This window comes from Equus caballus, chromosome 18 (assembly GCF_041296265.1).
Source record: "Equus caballus isolate H_3958 breed thoroughbred chromosome 18, TB-T2T, whole genome shotgun sequence".
In the NCBI taxonomy this organism is placed as follows: domain Eukaryota; kingdom Metazoa; phylum Chordata; class Mammalia; order Perissodactyla; family Equidae; genus Equus; species Equus caballus.
In genome coordinates this window covers 64858026-64879980 of record NC_091701.1, presented here as the reverse complement: position 1 = coordinate 64879980, position 21955 = coordinate 64858026, and the positions used below count along the sequence as shown (strand labels likewise).

General features: G+C 33.8%; 1 protein-coding gene across 3 annotated transcripts in view; it reads left to right on the top strand.

Annotated features, from left to right (window-relative positions):
* The window catches only part of CALCRL (calcitonin receptor like receptor), a 104197-nt gene extending 82565 nt beyond the window's left edge, over positions 1-21632 (top strand). For all 3 annotated transcript variants that reach the window (XM_001501668.7, XM_023622173.2, XM_023622172.2), the window contains 7 exons: positions 4011-4137; positions 6914-7067; positions 8317-8377; positions 8459-8525; positions 12871-13089; positions 13299-13340; positions 18337-21632. In XM_001501668.7, the coding sequence (XP_001501718.2) occupies positions 4011-4137; positions 6914-7067; positions 8317-8377; positions 8459-8525; positions 12871-13089; positions 13299-13340; positions 18337-18552 (886 nt within the window). In that variant the 3' untranslated portion in view covers positions 18553-21632. The remainder of the gene's footprint in view (positions 1-4010; positions 4138-6913; positions 7068-8316; positions 8378-8458; positions 8526-12870; positions 13090-13298; positions 13341-18336) is intronic.
* The last annotated feature ends 323 nt before the right edge of the window (positions 21633-21955 follow it).

The window sequence follows — 21955 nt, the reverse complement described above, 5'->3', positions numbered from 1 at the left end:
GTAAGAAAAACATGACAATTTACTGTTTCTTTGCATTACTTAAAACGTGGGCAGTTTTATGTTACTGATGTGAACCTTGATGCTATTTTATTATTTATGTGAGAAAACCATTAGAGAACTTGATTACAACCAGCCATATGATAACTATGCTAAAAAAATAATAGCTAACTTAACATTGAGTGTTTACCAAGGGTTGGATACTATGCTGAGCACTAGATATTACTGATCTCGTTTAAGCTTCCAGCCAAACCTATGAAGTACTATTGTTATTCCTATGTTACAGATGAGGAAACTGAGGATTAGAGTTTTTAAATAACTTGCCCAAAGTCATACTGTCAGTAGGTGGCATAGTCCCGATTCACTTTCAGGTCATGTTTCAAAATTCACACTGAATTATGTGTACTGACTAGATACTATCTGCTTGTAATTGTTCCAAACAAGAACTGAAAGGCATAGTTATATTATGCATGCAGCGTAACGGTTCTGTTGACATACTTACACTAACTGCCTCTACAACTCTGCTTGTCAAAATTGCATAGTGAAATACTGTCCTAAAATAATTATATGTAGAGAATATGAAATGGAAACAATCCAGACCCACAAACCACATTTTCTATTCTGTGGTTATGCTAGGATAGAAAGGGATATTATGACATTCAAAGAAAGCAGGAGAGTTTTTTGTAAAACATTCTCTAAGCCTATAAAACAATTGTTTAATATTTTGCGTAAAATAGCACATTTAAAAATTTAGAGTAGGTGAAATTGGTTGCAGGTTAACATTTGAGAAATACCTAAATATTTTTAGAGTTTCATTTAAACAAACCAAGTACATGTTTTGGTTTTCGTTTATAAGTTGATTTTATTTGTACTAATGTACTTACACATATTAATGAATACATTTAGAAGAAAACAATATGTATCACTAGAAAACTATGAGCCCTTTTTACTACTAGACATTGATAGAAAACATATGTCAGATAGCATGTCTGCATTAAGTTGCACAGAACCTGGAGGAAGAAATGGAAGAAACTAAAGCAATAGCAATAGGCTAGCATTGTAGATAGTAGGTCACGTTTACACAGCATGAAGTGAAATGATTCGGCAAGGGTCCAGTTAGTTACAACGGTATGGACAGCTAAACTAGCTATCAGGTTTTCCAAAGCAGAAGTATTTGGTTTAAGTTATATAGGGTGGATTATCTATGTTGACTATATTATTTGAATAATTTTGTGAAATACTCACAATAGGCTTTGTCTCTGTACTGAATCAATTTCACGTGTTCTATTAAGTATTTGTTTGGTTTGGATATTAAATATTTCATTTATAATAGGATTTGACTCCGTATTTCAAAATGTTGCCCATAATATGGCATTGTTTGGGTCTAAAGGAGGAAAATGCTGTATGTCTTTGTATCACACAGTAAGAGAATAAGAAGCCATTTTTTTGAGACTGTACTCACAATAATCACATCTTTAAAAGAGAACAGACACCAGCAGCTCATTTTTAAGTCCTTAACTTTCAAGCCAGGTTGACGCAGGAGCAGAGTCATTAGAAGGGAGGGAATTCTAAGAGGAACAGAAATACAGACCATCATAGAGAGTAAAAGGAAGTTTAAGTGTACACAAGGAAAATTAAAATTGTTTTTCAACTAACTACAGTTAGCATTTTATTTTACTTCCAATCTTTGCACATGTAAATATTATAAATATCAACAGTTATAATATAAATGCTGTGTGTTTTGTGTTCCTCAGCTCCTATCTTTCTGCTCATAATTCTATCATGAATTGCTATTTTTGAAAACCTTCTTTAACGTTTGGTTTCCTTCATTCTGATAAACTCTTTACAAACATTTCTGATTTGCTGTCTAAGCAAACCCTCAAAGGCTTTTGGTCATAATTTGAAAGCTATGAAATTTTGTTGTTTATATACATGTCTTAGCCAATGGACCTGGATATAAGTGTGTTCAGCAGAAAAGGGCAAAATAGCCCAGTTAAGGAAAACATTTTTAAATTCTAAAAAAGTGAGTATTTGCATGGGTAAGCAGTTTTTCCCTAAACAATAGTTGGCACTCCGTGGATGCGTGTTAAGCTCAAGGCAGGCATTTTAAAGTAAGACCATGTGGACAAATTTTATATGTTCATAATGTTCTTCACAGAAGAATAATAGATGCAAGAAATAAACCACACATACTCCAAATGATTTGGAAAGAATATTCTTTCCTACACCTCTTCTCATATTCATCAATTCCCTTCACCCTCCGTGAACACAAAGCACTTGTGTCACTGCTGTGACATTTTATTGAAAATGGAACCATCTTGGCCTCAACGTTGACTTTCCTTAAATAATAACAGGAATCGTGCCACTCTGTTGTTCAAAACTTGCAGATTCTTCTTTTCTACAAAATATCATCTCCACTCTGTAGCTCGATCACTGCCTGCCTCTCACTACTCTCAGGCACTGCAAAGTCAAATCAAATACTGTCTAACACGAAAATACTAGCAGCTCCCAGCTGTTTCTATTTTGATGGACTCCAGCTAGACTTCACCTTCTTGTTGGTGGATGATGATTTAAAAGGCAGTGATTGACCCAAGAGCCACCTTGTTCACGCAGCCTTTCACAGAAGTATCCCCGACAGCACCCACCTCTGTGGAAGGCAGGTGTTGAAAATCTATAAATATTGATTCCAATTGAACTCACTTCAAGATCCTTTAAAATACTAAAACTATATAGAGAATCACAGATGTACAACCAGAAGAAATTTCAGAGACAAAATAGCTGAACTTTGCATTTTTAAATATAGAAAACCTTGGCATCCCTGCCGAACTATAATATCCTGAGCACATAGTCTGTTTAGGATAAGGTGATGGCATGATAAAATTAGGTTAAAATCTCCTTAAATTTCCAAAGTAGACGTCATTTGGGGTTGGAGTTATTGGGGTGGATTATCTAGGTTGACCCTATTAATTGCATAATTTTGTAAGAACACAAAATGAGCTTTTAGGTCTCTGTAATGAAATGACTCCTCATGTCTTCCTACATGTGTGCTTTGTTTTGATACTAAGTGTTCAATTTCAAATGTATTCCTTTCTATTATTTTAAAACTTTACCCATAATAAGCCTTAGAATGAATGCTTCATGAAGGAAGCAGTGCTCGAGCTGGTCTTTGAGCACAGGAAAGCAGTCACAGAGGGGCCATCTTGGAGTGTAAATGCGGATCGAATCTGAAGAGCAGCATTACTTGTCATTAAGGATGACTTTTCCTGAAATCTATTTCTATATGAAATCCATAACACTCATTTAATTTGTTTTATATATGAGGACCTCCAGTAAAAGGTGGTAATATTTTTATATCTTATCTATGGCTGGGCCAATTAGAAAAAAATTCGGTAAAGCTGAACAAACTTCATTGGTTGCTAAGCCTATATTTTTATCAATTTATCTGTTGTGAATACAATGTTATCTTTCTCATGGTCGGTCTGCATAACCACCACCACCACAGAAAGGCTGTACAGTGTAAACAGAACAACCAGAAACAACCATCAACAGGTTATACAAAGAGAACAACCTACGTGGTGTAATGAACAGAGCATCATCTGTGTAAGAATGTGACAGACAAATCCAAAGTTTCAAATTCATTAGCTGCGTGATTTTTTGATCAATTATCTAATTTCACTGAATCTCAGCTTCTACATTTTCAGAATGAATTAAACATTAATCATGTTGAGAGATTAACAGAAGAAATTTATATAGAGGTCTTGTAAAGACAAATTTCCTATCGCTATGTATGTCTACCTGTACTGAAGCAGCACATTTATCTCTATGTTTTAAGGAATTATAGGTTTTCTCTAATTAAGATTTTTACCATGACGAAACTTAGAGAGAAAGAACAATTCCTCCAAATTTGGAGCAGCTGCTATGAATTGTAAATGTATCTTATTTAAATGATTATTAATAAAAAATGTGGAAACATTTTATGATGTCAACATCCTTTGGTTTCTCTTGCCTTTTAGGAGCCTAAGTTGCCAAAGAATTACCTTGCACAAAAATCTGTTCTTCTCTTTTGTTTGTAACTCTGTTGTGACAATCATTCATCTCACTGCAGTGGCCAACAACCAGGCCTTGGTGGCCACAAATCCTGTAAGTAAAATAAGGTTGTGTCCTTGGGTTCAAGTGGTTAGTGGAGAAGAGATGGGAGGGTGGGGGGCCCAGATACATGTATTATGTGTGTAATTAAGGGCTCATACATGTATATTTTAAGGTCTGCCATATAGAGAGTATATGTAGCTATATTCCAATCCAGAAAGGTAAATATATCTTAATATTCCCCAAGTTATAAAGATTGACTATCAAAGGAAGGAATACATTTCTCTGCTTCAATTATTTATGTATGTCACACATATCTTCATGTCATTTTACAGCTAGAGTCCCTCTGCTGTTGGGACATAGGGTTTATGACTACATAACATTTACTCAACTAAGTGAAAAATCAATCCAAGTAACCAACTCTGTGTAGTTAGAAAAAACAGCACATGAAAATAGAAAATTTAAATTAAGTTGTATGTTTGGCATCAGGCTGACTTTAAAGAGTTAATAAAACTGGCAGGGAAATGAATTATGCATTGTCTATATAATGTTAAACTTTATTAACATAACATTTTTAAAGTGCTCTATCATGTCCTTATCTTCTCAGCAAACATTTATAAATCGTTTCCTTACAGGCTTTTTAGAAGCACAATTTGTAGGATGAGTATCAAAAGACACACAAAAATAAGCACAGAGACTGTCATAACATAAAAGCTCTATTTTTAAAACATAAGCTAAAATTTACTTATACAAATATATACAAATATACATGTTTTATGCAAGCTATATGCATATGTAAGCTATATTTAAATGAAAATATCTGCACAAATAACATAAATAAATTCAAGTTTTTAAAATCATCTGCTTTCATAATGTTTGTAGTATCCATATTTAAGTTTTGGATGTGGACTTGTGGAGGGGTATGTGTATATATATATATATATATATTTATATATAAAGTGGTTTTTTAAAGATTATCCAGTTACTGAAATCAGGAAAGGGAAGGAATTTTCACTCAATGGGTCAAAAAACAATACTCTCATATGTGTTTTATGTGTGTTTTTAGGGTAATTTCCAAAATTCTAAAATTCCCTGCATTGTTTGCACATGTGCATCCGGATCGCTTAATCTAGTCTATGTTCCACTCTAAAGTCACTGGGTGAGGAAACACGTTGGGTATAATTAGCCGTACAAAAAACTGACTAATGTCCTGCCATTTTTGAGCGAATTTCTCTAAAACAAGGAGAGTCAGAGTTTTGTCATGGAGCTGCAGAGCAAGAGATTCGAAATCTTACCTTTATATACAAGGATATTGTGTTTAACACACAAATCGCAAACTGTAATATAGTGATTTTTAATATAGTCTAGGAAAATTTGTCTGTTTATATCAGCAATAGCCTTCACAAAAATATTTTTCCGAAGCGTGCTTTAAGTTCTTTTTATCATAATAGTTTATAGATTAATTTTTTAAATAATATCAGGAGTTAGAAACCCAGTTATATATGTATATCTAAAAACTATGCAGATAAAAATTTGAAGCTGAAGTCTATTATTTCTATATAATATAGTTGAATAACTCCTTTTTACCTTCGAGAGGACTTTGTTAATATAATATTGTGTTTGACATCAAGGTATGTTATTTAAAATTTAATGTCACGCATTCTGCAGATGTATTTAATGACACAATAGGTTTTGTAAATGACCTTCAGTTAGAAGGCATTGTGTATAGTCATGAGAACAAAATTGGAAATACAGGACTTGTGTTCAGGGTACAGCTTTGATTGATGTCGTATGAATATTAGCAAATCACTTAACTTCTCCAGTACTCAGTTTTTTATCTTTCAGATGTATGACTAGTGATAAATCATGCCTCAGAGAATTATGTTGAGGTTTAAATAAAACAATATGTATTGAAAGTATTTTAAGCTAACTCATATGAAAATATTATTATTACTATTCTATGGTAACCCAGTATTTATTTTCCAGTGCATTTCGTTTCCAATTTTCTTTTTAGTGAAAAAAATATTTATTTCAAAAATAATAGAAATTGCTACTAAACATTTATTGTGTCCCAGACTAGAAATTGGAGCTGATGGGAGTCATTGGCCGTGTATTTCTAGGAGAGTTTTAAACTTATTCCCCTTGTTAAGGGAGTAAACTGTCTCTTACTCCTTTGTGTTTTCTTTACCCTATATTTGAAGTTCCCTCTTAGAGAAGGGAAGAGAAAGTGGAAACTTCAGGAAAAGAGGAAGGAAAACCATAACATTTTCTTCTTTTTACTTACACTAACCCTCAAACACCGCATTTGAATAAGAAAAATTATGAGCTCATTAGATTACTAAATATTTGTCGTGGTGGCGTATAATATGCAAGACTTTCCAAGAGTTGGGCACTTTTCATGAATTGCTTTTAAACTTATTAAGATAATTATTGAGATTTTTCCAACAGAATGCAACAATCAAGGAGTTCGGGATGACATAACTAAAACAGGTGTAAAGTCATTCATGTGTGACACTTTTATACTTATAATTGCATAATAACTAAAACACCTTAGGAAAATATACACCCACTAAATGTAGTAAATTTAGAATTTACACATTTCCTTGGAGGGGCCATTATAAATCCTTAGAGTCAGTGGCTAAAAGCTTTAGAGGCACCATTAGATGAGGATGCAGGCTGGCATTTTACAAACCTGAATCATTAGTGTCTAAGATTTTGCATAGAGAAGAGAAAATTCTGTGTTTCTATATAATTGAGCTAAACTAGACTATTGCTTTTCCTGTGAATTCATAAACAACTAAATCCTGATTGCTTTCTTTTTTTCTCCCAGATTAGTTGTAAAGTGTCCCAGTTCATTCATCATTACCTGATGGGCTGTAATTACTTCTGGATGCTCTGTGAAGGCATTTACCTACACACACTCATTGTGGTGGCTGTGTTTGCAGAAAAGCAACACTTGATGTGGTATTATTTTCTTGGCTGGGGTAAGTGCCATTACACATATCTGTTGATTCACCTTATTAAGAAAGCTTTTGGAGGATGCAGAGTTCCTTTGTAACAAAAACGTACTTATTAATCATTTTTAAACAATATCAGGTGATTAACCTTTGCTTATTGCTACAAATTGAAATATTTAAACAAAGTACCACTGACTCATTGTTTTCAGTAGTCAGAGGTCAATTAATAATACACTGTGGGTTTCTTCTGTTTAATATTCCGATGTGTATCTTGGCTAAATATGTAGTGACTAAAACAACAATTAGAATCATGAATTAGGGATCTAGTCTTTTCAGTGTTCTGAATCTCCTTTTTCTTCCCGTGCAAATTGACGGCATTGGGCTTAACCAGCTTTGATGTTCCATTCTAAAAATGTTTGTTTAAAAAAATATATTGTAATGTTATCTAAGAGGGATCAGTTATTGAATAAAGGCGTGCAAAAGATCTATTTTTTCCACACAATCTGCTGACATGGTATTATTCACAAAGCAAACAATGATTCACTTCTAGCATATTAAAAAAATAACAGGAATAATGCAAAACAAAATGCTGAAAATGAATTCAGTAAGACTAGTTTCCAAGAACATAACTGAAATTATATTATTTATCTATCTTCCGTCACCTATCTATACAGTCAGATAATAGATATAGATATATACAGAGACGTATACAAACACACACCATCTTTAGTGCATTCGGGTTACCTTTATAAAGGGATATATCTGTAAAAATAGAGACCTATATATTTCTTCATTTCATGTTTGAAAAATCTGATTTAGAATGCTCAAAACATGCAAAATTTCTGATACACAAATCATCTCTTTCTTCCTTCTCTTCTTCTTCACACAGTTGCTCTCAACTTCTTCCCACATCAGATCATCTACCAAATATTGGCCAACTCCATCTCACAGAAAATCTGTGAATGCTGGGGTTCTTCGAATCCTTGAGGCTTAGGCAGCACAATTAGGAACTTAGGCTCTGGAGCCCATTGATTCAAAATGACTTCTATTAGAAGAAAACTTATACACACAAACCTCAAAATACAAATACCTAATACTTTACCATATTTACTGCTTGAGTATACAGATGATATTTACTCAATAAACATATATATATATATATATATATATATATTTGCTCCTAGAGTATCTCTGTTTCATATTTCATGACCTATTTGAGGAGTTCCATTGATAGAGACAGTTGCCTATTTATTTTCATTTTCTTTAATATTTACAGGATTTCCACTGATTCCTGCTTGTATACATGCTGTTGCCAGAAGCTTATATTACAATGACAAGTAAGATAATCTCTCTTTCTGATTTCTATTGGAACTACGTAAAATGAAAATCTTCAATATAATTTCTGTTTTTTCCCCTAGCTGCTGGATCAGTTCTGATACCCATCTCCTCTACATTATCCATGGCCCAATTTGTGCTGCTTTACTGGTATGTAATTAAAATTCTTCTTTTTTCCTCATTGCTCATATTTCAACTTTATTTTCTGAGTCATCTAGCCTATGGTATTCTTCAGGATCCAGACGACACGCTGCCAGTGTTTAACTGAAGAAGATTTAATGACAGTATTATATTTGAGGTGCTGGCAGGAAGAGTAAAGGAACTAATTCATAAGGGATGGTGAGGCACCAAGAACCAACAGTGGGAAGTTGTTATTACAGCTAGACCTAAACAGGGGACGGAACACTTCCCGTAATTGGGCAAGTGTTGGGGGAGGTGGTCCTGCGTAAAGGAACACAGCCACTGCCCAAACCACAGCCTGCAGAGCAAAGGAAGGAGAAAGAAATACTCAGACTTCTCTCTCTTGGTTCCTCCCGTTGACCAAATGCAGCAAACGTCAGAGGCAAGAAAGCCTGGGTTATGACGCAGTTCTCAGAGATGACTTGGGGCCTCCTGGGACACCGGGCAGAACAGAGAAGGGCAGAGGCTGGCTCTAGTAGCTAGGGAGGGCAAACTGGAAACACCTACACACCTATGTTGGTAATAACAGTAATATTCCTATAAAGAAAAGACTTTAATTTGGAAAGAGAGTATTGCTTAAACTGTTGTTTTATTATTATAATGATCATTACTTAATACAAGTGCACCAATTGGACATTTTTAAAGGTGGTTGCAGGGAAATGAAACTCACATTCAAGGCTTTCATTACATTGTTTCAAAGGGGAAATAAATTAATCCAAATTAACATGCTTTCTCTCATAGAGCATGAGAGACCAGAATGCAATTACAGTCTTCAAGACTGTAATTACAGCTGATATTTAATTATATACAAAAAGACAAAGGTGGTATGTCAAGCCAAAATTTGAAGCTCTCCAACCCTTGTTTTCAGACTCTTTTTTAGACAAATTTTCTTCTATTATTTTACTATATTTGCTAGCTGCAATTTAGTATCCAGTTATGTTAGAACACTGTTCAAGCCATTCTCAAATGTATTATTGTTAACTAATTCTCAAAAGTGTGTCTTAAAAATTAGAGGGTAAATTCTGAACTCTTCTTCCACCTCTTACCTGCTGTGTGACCTTACAGAATTAAACTAATCATTCTGTGCCTCAAGTCTCTCATTTTTAAAATAGAGAATTTAATAATAGCGACTTTTAATTTTTTTAACAAGGAATTATATGAGTTAATACATAATAAGCGTTTAACCTGGCATGTATAAGGCATGTAATAAGTGTCAAATTCCTGATTTGTTCTGGGCCACACAAGAGAGCCAGTTCAGAAAATCAACTCATGGAATTTCTTACATCTGTTATGGAGATTTTAACATGCCTTAATGTAGATTCTACTGAAAATTTCAGAGCGAGAGAATTTCCTTTCCCTGCTCTTTGCACATGCTAGGGACATTTTGACACACGGTGTCTAAGCTGTACCCTGAGACATCCTCCTTTGTGTTCTTTGAAAAAGCCAGCATTGAAACCCAGCTCTACCACTGCTGGCTGTGCTTCAGGGCAAGTCTGTTTGATTTTATTTTTACCTGCTCTATGTCTTTGTTTTCTCATCTGTGATTATGGAATAATAAGAATAAATACGTCACAGAGTGTTGTAAGGATTAAATGAGATGCATCCTGTTAAATGACTAATACAGTGCCTGGAATATATAACAAACTCTTGAAAAAACGCTCACTTGTAGTTTCTACATGATACCATGGTTCTGTTTGGAGGAGAGTTCAAAGAAGTTAAGATCCATTGTTTGGACCACCCAGAGCTTACAGAACAAATACAAGGCAAAATTTTATTACCAGAGATCTGAGTCTGCAGAGGGGTATGTGATTCAAATGCCTAAATCAGAGTGGTTCAGGAAATAAGTAAAAACATTCAGCAAATGAAAAATGTAACAGCAACTAACAATCCTTGGAAAAGCCTGTCCACATCCACTCTGAGAGGCAAGAGTAGATGGCCCAGCTGGGGTAAAACGTCACATAGGAAGATAGCCCGTCAAGTTGCTCAGTAAGACAGGAAGTGAAATCCACATGATTTGCTTGTAACTTTTTGCATTTTCTTGGCCTAAGAAAAGATTAGGAGCCTATTTTTCTACCAGGACAAATTGTTCTGTCCTTGTTTAAGCTCTGAGGCTCCTCACTGGTCCTGGCCAATTGCAAGGTCTTGGGAGGGGCACAAGCAATTGTTTAACATGGTCATATGTTTTGTATAAATAAGATATTTCAATTGCAATCCCTTTCTTTCCACTCGGACTTCCTCTGTCACATTTGTCCTTGAGCAGGGTGGTACAGGCGTGGCTACAGCAGTTTTGAGATCCTGCTAAGGGGAAGTTGAGAGGGGATACATTCAATTTGTGTTTAGCGAGGGATGCTTAAGTCACTTTGGTGCCCGGTGAAGTGATTGCTGGTTGTTCTAGAATGAGAATGGTTTCCAGGAATCCTCCTACCGCCACGGTGCTGACTCCCCCTGCTTCCCGTCATGACCTTAGGTTGGTCTCGTGACATGAAAATGTCCTGTTGTACCTCCTAGCTATGGGAACTTTATGGGCGTTCAAGTAAAAACAGCTTTCTTCTGAACTACTTTTGCTCTAAGATAGATGAGATTCAGACATAGTTCATCTGAAATTTAAAATTATTGTACTATTTTTATTTAAAATAAATGCAAGTATTTGCAAAAAGTGAAGTAGGATGATTTTCTAGTTTCACATTTTAAATCAGACTTACCATTTTGAAGAAGCACTTGGCATTTAGAAAGCTTCATATAATGGGCATCTAAATTGCAGCATTTCTTCTGATTTTTATAATTTATGGTTTTTGCATATTAGGATTATAAAATATTTCATGTTCTAAATTTATAAGCAGGTAAAATAGCATTATTATTTTTTCTTCTATGGGCTGTTAGTAGTTTCCATTTAGTCAAAACTTTTAAAACAGCAATGAATGCTCACGAAGGGAGTGCAGTAGGATGGGCGGAATAACAGCTGATGTGTTGATTTGTCATGTTTCATTCTTACACCTGTTGAAACGGCTTATTCTGCTTTTGTCTTTAGCAGAGACATTCCTGTATCAGTAACCATGTTACTTTTCATAGATGTGTTTCCATCAGGATTAGAGCGTGCTGTCTATTTTTGAAGCATATGTTCCATTGACTTCTCTAGGAATAATAGTGGAATGTTTTTATGCCCAGTTATTTTCATAACACATGCCTTACATCAGCAAATGTATGTTATTTGTTCATTGTTTTCTACATTAAATGAGGTGCTACCGTTATTATTCCAATTTATTAAGGTATGCGGTATCAATTGCATATTGGTATGCACTTTGAAATTTTTGGATTATTAAACAAGCACAGATGGTAGAAGTCAAGGTGAGAAAAAAAGAAAAGAAAAGAGCATAATAGCATAGGAGTCCTAAGGGTCTCATCTGGAGTTAGTGTCCACACGTAAAGAATGGGCATAGAGAAAATAAACAGATGTGAAAGATGTTGACTTGGATAAAGATAAGAAAGAGAGAAAGTAATCAGAGAGAAAGAAATGTATTTCAGCAGAACTCTGTCCGTTTTCTGAGTAACTTAGTTATCCGGACTATATTTTTGAAGTTTTATGTCTCCTTTTTAAAGAGAATGTTTTCTCTTGGGGAATGTTGTTAACACACAGTAAATATGTAATTACAGAAAGTCATTAACAGAAGGCCGTGTGAGGTGCCAAGATTTTTTTTATCTCTAGGACGATCTAGGTTGAATATCAACTGGTTCAAGTGTGTGATTCAGCCTACTCAAAAAGATAAAGAGGATTACAATAATATCTTGGGGAGTTTTGAGGATTATTGCTACAAAAAGAAACACAGGAAGGATAAACCAAAAAGATGAAAATTGTTATTATGGTGTAATATATATTTGGAAAGTACCTAGTGTGGACACTGGTACAGAGAAGGGACTTTAAAAAATAAGCATTTGTTGAAAGAATTAAACAATTGAAAAAATAAACAGTTCTTTCCTTTGAGCTGAAAATATTCAAAAGCTTTAATTTTTGGACCATAGCAAAATTCAAAAAATTTCATAAGAAAATGAGCTGAGAAAAACACTCATGTATTCCTCAACTGAATGTGTTTCATATTACTTCCACCATAATTTTATTTTTCTAAAATCCAAGTCCATTAAAATTGGTGTACTTGTTAAATTAATAAATCACAATTCCAGAAATACAAATTAATATCTTAGGCAAATATTCCCTTTATTCTTGCACATTGAAAATATTCCAAGATGTATAAAATTAAAGATCCTCAATAATGCTTCTTAATATTAAATAATTTTCATATACCATTTCATTTTCTTTTAGGTTAATCTTTTTTTCCTATTAAATATTGTACGTGTTCTCATCACCAAGTTAAAAGTTACTCACCAAGCAGAATCTAATCTCTACATGAAAGCTGTGAGGGCTACGCTTATCCTGGTGCCATTACTTGGCATTGAGTTTGTGCTGATTCCATGGCGACCCGAAGGAAGGATTGCAGAGGAGGTGTATGACTACATCATGCACATCCTTATGCACTATCAGGTATGGTGTTCTTGGAGGTATACGACCACATCATGCACATCCTTATGCACTATCAGTATGCTGTTCTTGAATCAGGAACGCAGCTTGCGAAATCTGGTATTAAACTTACATATAGCTTTGGTTTTGTTTTTATTATGTATGCAGCAAGTTGGTTACAAATAATGTCTCTTTTCCATTTGAAATCAGATAATTCTATTTTTCTTTTATAGGGTCTTTTGGTCTCTACAATTTTCTGCTTCTTTAATGGAGAGGTATGGTGATTGATTTTATTCCTTTTATCATTTTATATTTGCAATATATATTTCTCTTTAAAAAATGAGAGAATTATAAATTCTCTAGGAACAATTCTTTCAAATTCCATTTCTGTCAGGAAAAAGAATCATAGACTCTCTCTTCATGATGCAATTCTGTTTCCCAAAAGCTCAGGTCATATTGGAGTTGAAGACTAGGGCAAATTCAGCTTCACTTTACAATATTCCACAGTGACTTTATTCATCCAGTCTTTTGACCTATTTTTTTGAACAATCCTATTAAGTCTGTACTTCGACCTAGGTATGGTGCTAGGCAACACTTCATGTCATAGAACAATACACACACTCTAATAGGAAATAGAATTGGCTCGTTTTCATTTTCTCCTTTTCTCTGTTTTTTTGACTGGTCCACAATGTGGTCTTTGGAATCAATTTTAAGGTGTATATAAAAGGATTTAAAATAATTAAACTCAGTTAGACAGGGAAGAGATGCAGTGGGTTAGGAACTTTAGTAGAATAGAATGCTCTAATTTGTAATATGGCAACATGCTCTCAGACATTTCAAGATTTACATCCAAGGCTTTCCTAAATGGAAAGTTTCAGGCATTTTAGAAACTCTGGTACCATATTTCTTATGCATATGAGTCGTGCTATTGCTCAGTGGTTTGAGCCATGCTGATTCACCTCTTTACATGGTTTTAATCTACTTGACAAATTTTAACCTGTTGGAGGATTTTGGCAAAATTCTACAGTTTAGAAATCCAGACAGTAACTGAGTGAGAAGTGGATGCTTGGTAACTATGAAGCTTATCACGAAGCTTCAGATAGGGGACACGTAGAACCAGTTGGCATAACTATGAGAATCATTCCTGTAAAATGAATCAACATTGGAAACCATATACATGTCACGAAAAACTGTAAAATATTGCTTTCCTTTGCTTAAGTAATATTTGATTACTTTCTCAGCATATAATAATATTTCATGTTTAATTCTGTCATTAAATTTAAAACATTTTAATTTTAAAATGTAGATCTTTATTTTATACATACATATATTTTTTAAATGGAGTGTAGCACTGTCCAGCATAATAGACTATAGTGCATATTTTTAATCATGCCTCCATGATTTTTCTCCTATACGGAGGACAAGAGTGACTGTTTTTCTGAAGTCAATGAAAAATATAGACAGAGAATGAAATTAGGAAAATAGATAACTCATTTGTTTTGATAACAAAATTTAAACAACATTTATTACCTATCTCTATAAATTTCTTATTGTGTAAACTGAATTAGACAATCTTATCTACTGCCTATATAGGATTTTACAGTTAAATATAGATGAGAGAGATATGGACAACGTGCCAAAAAACATGAGAGAAATATGAAAGATACACCTCTGCATTTGCAGAAACAGATTTCATTTTTGTGAAGGGTAATTTTTAAATGTACAAAACATAATCACTAGTGAAATATTTTTTGAGGCAGGATAGAATAAAGTCACTGCCACATCAATGCATTTAAACCCTAAAGATGCCACTTCGCTCCTGGCTGTGATATCTTGGGTAATACTCCGAACCTCCTGGAGTCTCAGTGTCTACCTTTATCAAAGGGGAATCAAAGCAAGTTCCTACACAAGACTCACCAGGATTCATGAAAGCTAGAAATGCAACGTTTTTAGCACCAGGCTCCACCCTCAGTAGATTCTTAGTACATTACAGATTCCTTGTTAGATTTGCCCTCACTCATTTTCAAAAATACGTGTACAAATGGGAACATTAATCATATTGGAATCAAATGTCAAAGTGACCCTTTTATTTAGAAAGAGTGCCCAGGGGATATCCAAACTAATGCCTAGCACTCTTGTTGCACTTGATCTGTGTAAGCAAAAGAGACGCAGACTCTGATCTTCTGCCATGTCCTAAAATTGAGGAAATTTTGGCAGTGGAAAATTACAATAATATAAAACCTTCTAGCCAAGTTGTTGCCAAATCTTCAGTTCTTCACAACATCTTCAATATCTGTCCCATTTTCTTCATCTCTCGAGATACAATCCCTGTTTGTGTATGATTCATTTCTCATCTTAGGAAATGCTATAATCCCTCCTTCTTTGTCTCTTTGCCTCTTAGTTTTTCCCACTCTCACAACACGAAGCTACAGCTGCCAGATTCATTTTGTGTGGTTCCAACTATGTCCCGTACTTCTTAAAATCATTTGCTCAGGCTTAGTTTCCTTCTTGCTTTACACATTAGGTCAAATGGCTTGTCTTCAGCTTAATATCTCTATTTCTTTACTTTCACGTTTTATTTTTTTAGCCACAATAATCCTATTTGCATTTCTCACTAAATAACTGTGACTTGACAAGTGCTCAGGCCCCATTCATCTCATCTCTAGTCCACTAAGACAAAAATGCACACTGTTAACGTAAACTAGGGACTCTGGTCCTCAGAAGGGCCCCCCTAGTCTCGTGGGTATATTTAACAACACCTGAGCATAGAGAGTTTTACAGGGTGAGCGAAAGATTTGTTGAAAATAACCAAACCCACATTCTATAATGAGAAGTAGGTAGAATTTTTATATGAAGCTTTATTAAATATCTCCTCAGTGATCTAGGTTAAGGAGTAAAGAGTCGGTTCCTTATCAGGTGCTAATGGGCATATAAAGTTGTAATGTTATATTCTAAACAGTTGGCCTTACTATTTATATAACACTCATATGTAAAATAATGAAAAATATTTTCATATCTTTAATAATACCAGCCTATCTTCCCTTCCAAAGGCAGTTTTTCTTCTTATGTTTCTCCATTAATTTTTTCACATTAAAAGTTTATTAAGAGTGGCCACTTTAATGTTCTGTTGAACAGGTGTGATATTGTATTAGAGGAAGCAGATGGAAAACATAACATCCTTATAGAGGATAATATAAACAAACAGATGTCTACAAGGCCTGTGGGTCTTAATTAGGTTTATTTTTAACTTCAGTAAATAAATTCCCACAGTTCAAGACATAAACTTTCCATGGTTTTTCTGATGATTTATTGTCAAGAAAGAAATAGGGTGATGATTTTAGTCAAACTAGATGTTTCGAGAACAAACCATTCAGATATTTCAAAAACCATTGTGGCTTTTAGAATTGAATTGAAGCTTTCATTTTTAAAACTGTAAGTACTATGTTCACAGCTAAGATATTTCTTCCTGTCAGCTTCTTCTCCACATTTATGTAGAATCTTTGGTACAGAGCTACATTCCTCTTCCTTTCAACCAGAAACTATATAGTGTACGTATTCAATCAGCCCAGCATTCAGTAACAAAGTGAGGAGAAATTATTTTAGCATAAAAACTAGGATCAAAACCAATTCTCAGCAGAAATAATTAGAAAATTGGCCAAAAGTCATTTTTGCTTTAAATCCCTGAATATGTGTTTAAAAGTCACACTCTAAAGCCATTCCATTTGTCATTTGCTTGTGTTCTTGAAGATATTACATATGCAGATATTATTTGTAAATTACCTTAATTTATATTTATTATTTGCAAAATTTATAAATACGTTACTTAACCATGAGGGAAACAAAGTGTAATTTTTTTGCCAGATAAATATATGTGTTGTCCTATAAATACTCTTTTCAAAGAAAATTTACATAAATATAAATATAAATTATTTCCTTCAGATATAGAAATAAGCTTGAAAGTCCTGAAGTTCTGAGTTTCATAATAATATAACTTCTAAAATCAATTTATTGTATTTCTAATTACATGATTTTTGAATTACAGAGGATAGCAAAGCTACCACGAAATTCTAATAACTCAATTTGAATTCTAACTAAAGAAACTCGTTGACTTCATATTTGTTTCTTCTGTTTTTCTACATGATAAAACATGAATGAGACAATAAAACAGTCTGTTCATTTTAAGTAACAGAGTATAGGAGACACTAACAAGACTTTAAAGTATCCCATGATATTTGCTAGAGATTGTTTGTAATTTGGAGAAGTTTTCTTGATCTATTTGACAGGAAAATGAGAAGACTGAAATAAGCCAGCCCTATTTTAAAGTTTAATATTGAGGTGTACACATGAATAAAGTGAATAAAAAGTTGAGGACTTCTATATACTTAGCAGAAAGTTAAACAATTTTTGCATGAGTATGTTTGTAATACATGAATTATATGTATTACAGAATACATGTATACTGTATGGAAAATTGCTTTTAGGTGCTCGGATTTCCTTTGAAATCAAAGGGTCAAAAAGCAGTAGAGAGTTTGGGGAAGACAACTCAAAGCTGTGCATGCTTTGGGAAGACATAGATCAGGTTACAGGGATGTGGCTAATACATTCATAACCTAGAATGTATCAGCCCCAAGCAGACTGCCCCAAGCTGGTCTGCTCACTCATCAGACATCTGGAAGTGTCCAGGTGATCGAGTTGGAGATGTATTTGAATATTCCCATTTGTGCTCGCTGACTCAATGTGAAGAAAATCACCTTGGTGTCTTATGTTCAATTAAAACCAAAGTCACTCTATATGGCTTACCTAGGCCTGATCTCTAACCCCAGGCAGAGAACAAGGAAGAGTTGATAAACTTCAAATTCATCCAGGCAGAGGGGCACCATTAATTCTCTTCTCAGTTTATTCGTAAAGATTTTTATATAAAGCTAGATGTTGTGCATGCAAGCTTGTAAATGGGGTGTCTGGATTAACTATTGGTTCAAAAACAATACATTCTTATGCATTATTAAAGCTTCAGAGATAAGGCATGGAAAGAGAAATATTCACGGAGTCTAAAAGTACAGAATAATTGCAATGAATTCCCTAACGTAAAGATGGCTTGCTCAATTATTTTTTAAATTAAGTAAGGAAATAAGGCAATTTTAGTCACTAATTAACATCAATGCATTTTTTAGAAAAAAAGCTATACTACATAATTTATTGTAGTATTAAATAGAATATCTTCATTTCAGTTAATGGATTGCTCTTGTCTTTCTGTTTCTTTTTGATTGATAGGTTCAAGCAATTTTGAAAAGAAACTGGAATCAATATAAAATCCAATTTGGAAACAGCTTTTCCCATTCAGATGCCCTCCGTACTGCATCTTACACAGTGTCAACAATCAGTGATGGTACAGGTTACAGTCATGACTATCCTAGCGAACACTTAAATGGAAAAAGCATGCCTGATATTGAAAATATTATCTTAAAGCCAGGGAAGTTATATGATTGATAATGGAGGGAGGGTTACTTAACTATTTTATGCCACTCCTATCTCAAAGACCCGGATCCATGACTTTACAACTAGAAGACTTTGATATTCAATGAATTTTTTGGATGCCACAAAGAAAACCCTCCATGAAGTCAGAAATGTGTTGATAATGTTTAACAAGCAGCTCTATGGGGAAACAAAGCTCTGATGTGTAACGTTTGCCAGTTTCTGCGGTGTAAATACTCTTACCACGGCTGATTTTAAGCTGTCAACTTGACATCACTGAATGTGGAATTGGGAAAATATAAACACAATCAACTCTTGTAGGCTGGCGTGAGCCAGTTCCAGCACACCACTGCATGAATTCACAAATGAATAAGACTGTAAAAGTCCACATACACATTGGGCATCACTCTACTCTTGTTGCCTAAAGAGACCTAGCCAAGGCCTATAGACTTGGAGAGAAAATTAGCTTTTCATTTGTTTTTAAAATCTTTATCCCATATTCATTGGTGCATTTGATTTTTTTGCCCAGAAAGTGTTCTAGCCCTTTTTGTGTCTCCCCTTTCCAACGGACCAGATAAAGACTTAATTATTCCTGTTGGCTCACCCTATTCTCCCCAAGGAAGGCAATTGAGCAGAACTGCTTTTGGCTACTCATTTGCTGATATGTCACAGCTCCCCCCTGTGTCATATCTGCTTTTGAGAATTGATGGATAGTATTATAATATGCAATTCCACTTTGGTATTATCAGGGAGACACCTTGTTGATACTACAGAACACCTTGCAGCTACTTTCCTATCTTACTACACAAGTGGGAGGGAATCAGTTTCCCTGTATCTGTAAATAGAAACTATGCCCCTTCCATTTCTACTGTGTAGACAAATTAGCAGGTATTTTACATGAAGGAAATCAATGAAGGATTTCTTATTTTCTTGGAAGTTTGTAAAAAAAATTGTTGTGAAAAATGAGCTTGTAAATACTTTGTTATTCTATTTTATAGTCTCAAATCAAATACATACAATCTAGGTAAGATTTTTAAAAACAAACACATAACGTAACAATGTGTGCATGTTAATATCTGATACTATGTCTGGGCTGATTTTATAATAAAATAGAGTCTGGAATTCTATATTTGGTAAATATTTTAAAGACAACCAGATGCCAGCATCAGAAGTTTGTTTAAAAACTAAGATATCAGAAATATCTATGATAAGATATATTTATTAAAAAAATTCAAGGCCATTGTTTTATTGAGTATATTAGCTTTGATGATTCATACCTTAAGAATAGGTATGTTTGACATATTTCTTTTTTTTATTTTGACGATGAACTTGCATTCTAATCCAGAAAATATAAACAACTCCTACTGTAATAAATGCCAATCCACTACTCTTACGGTTTTTACCCCATTAAAAATATTACTTTTCTGACTTTTACTATAAGAAGATACACAGCTTTGGAAATGTTTCAGGCTATTTTTTAAAAAACTATGGCAATACATTATCTATCATACACAATGTTTTAATATTTTAATAGAGCTACTATAAATGATAAATCAGTGAAAGACTTGACTCCATCATTGAGGAAGACTTGTCAGAACGTTTATGAAATAATTAAAGGAAGGTGGAAGGACATCTTGCCAACGAATTAAAGTGACATTTAAATGGGACTCAGTTTCCCTAATGTTATTTTCCACTGAAATTTCTGAAAAACAAAAATGCCTTCAATTAGTAAAAGTCAATTTTGGGAGGAGAAGTCATTATGTGTATGCATTTTTGCAGTGGGTCAATCTGCTTAAAATGGATTAAACTGAGTGACTTAGTCATCATAGGTTGTTTCTTAAACTGTCAATAGATGGTGACTTCAGAAATCATTTGAAATTGTCCAGGAAAATTAGCTAAATTAGTAAGAATTAGCATGTTAAATGGCCTAGTCAATACATTTATAATTTATAATTTATCTATATATGTGTAAAGGTTTTATTAAGTGAACTTCAAATTTGTGAATTTTACAGCACGCTGTCACAAAAAGGAATGCAGGCTATTCTGGACTTTCTGTTGCCTAAATTATACAAAAATTCTGTTAAGCAAATTGATTCTTTTGCTATTTATTAGTCAAAGACGCAGATTCAAATCCTTTGCTGATGCTGTTCACATATTTCAGCATCCTTCCAGACAAACTGTCAAGTCTCACCTATAAATGACAGTAGAAGATATCGCATTATCAGCTATCATGTTAAAATCATGTTGTGGTTGTCAAGTATTTTTACTGTGCTGTTGTCATATTAATTTTCGATCAGATTTCCTTTATGGCCAAGATTCACCTATTGAACAGTCTTCAGGTGGAGACAGCCCATGATTAATTAGTCTCAGTTTTGATCCACATTTTTTAGGGGTAATATTTTTAAATATTAGTCTTCTCTAAAGCTGAAGTGCTAATTAACATCTCCTTTGTATCTTACTCATGAAAAAAAGGTACAATCAATATTTTTAAAAGCAAACTTCGTTGGTATCTAAAAACTAATTTTGGGAATTTCTAACTTTTAAAATTTGGATCTGCTGTTTTCCTGCAAGTACTGTATAAGTCATACTTTAATTTTTAAAAATTCTAATCTATCTTTTTTTTATTTTATACAGTTATTTTCCAGTGCATTTATTCATAAAATATCCATTCTGGAATTTAATGTTTGTTCAGATGTAATCTGGTGTACATAGAAAAAATTGTAGCTGTAGTGCTGTATTTATTGCTTAACAATTTTTTAAAAATGTGAATTTGTTTTAATTTTCTCTTGGTTTTAATCTGCTAATAGGAAGCACCATTTCTTTATTCTGTAAAACATACCCAAGATATTCTGGACAATTAAAACAACTCATGTTATGCCTACTTAATGTATATCTCTATTTTTTGATTGTATGAAAATATTAAAGTTATGAGTTAAAGTTGATTTTCATTCATTTTTACTGGACTGCTGAATAATTTAACTTACAAACATAATTCTTTACAGTAATCAGTGGAATAACTCTTAAAATCAGTGACTCTCATCTCTGTTACCCTCTCTGAAGTCATCAATAAACCTGTAAATCCTTCCATAAACCAATTTTTAAAAAGTTGTGAATTTGTTTTTTAAGCTAGAAGATTCCAAATAAATGCAGTGTATGCAAATTCCTTCCTAGGCTGAAAGAAAGAAAAGGATGCTGAAAAATAGGAGAATGTACAGGGCTTTGTCTTCTTTCCCCATTATATTCCACTGTGTAGTATTGAATAGCACAAAGAAAAAGAAGGAAAAGAACTAGCTAAAGATAATTTTTAAAAGAGGGCATACCTTATGATTTCACTCATATACGGAAGATAAAAAAATAAGAATGACAACAAACAAACAGATAGATACAGAGAACAGATTGGTGGTTACCAGAGGGGAAG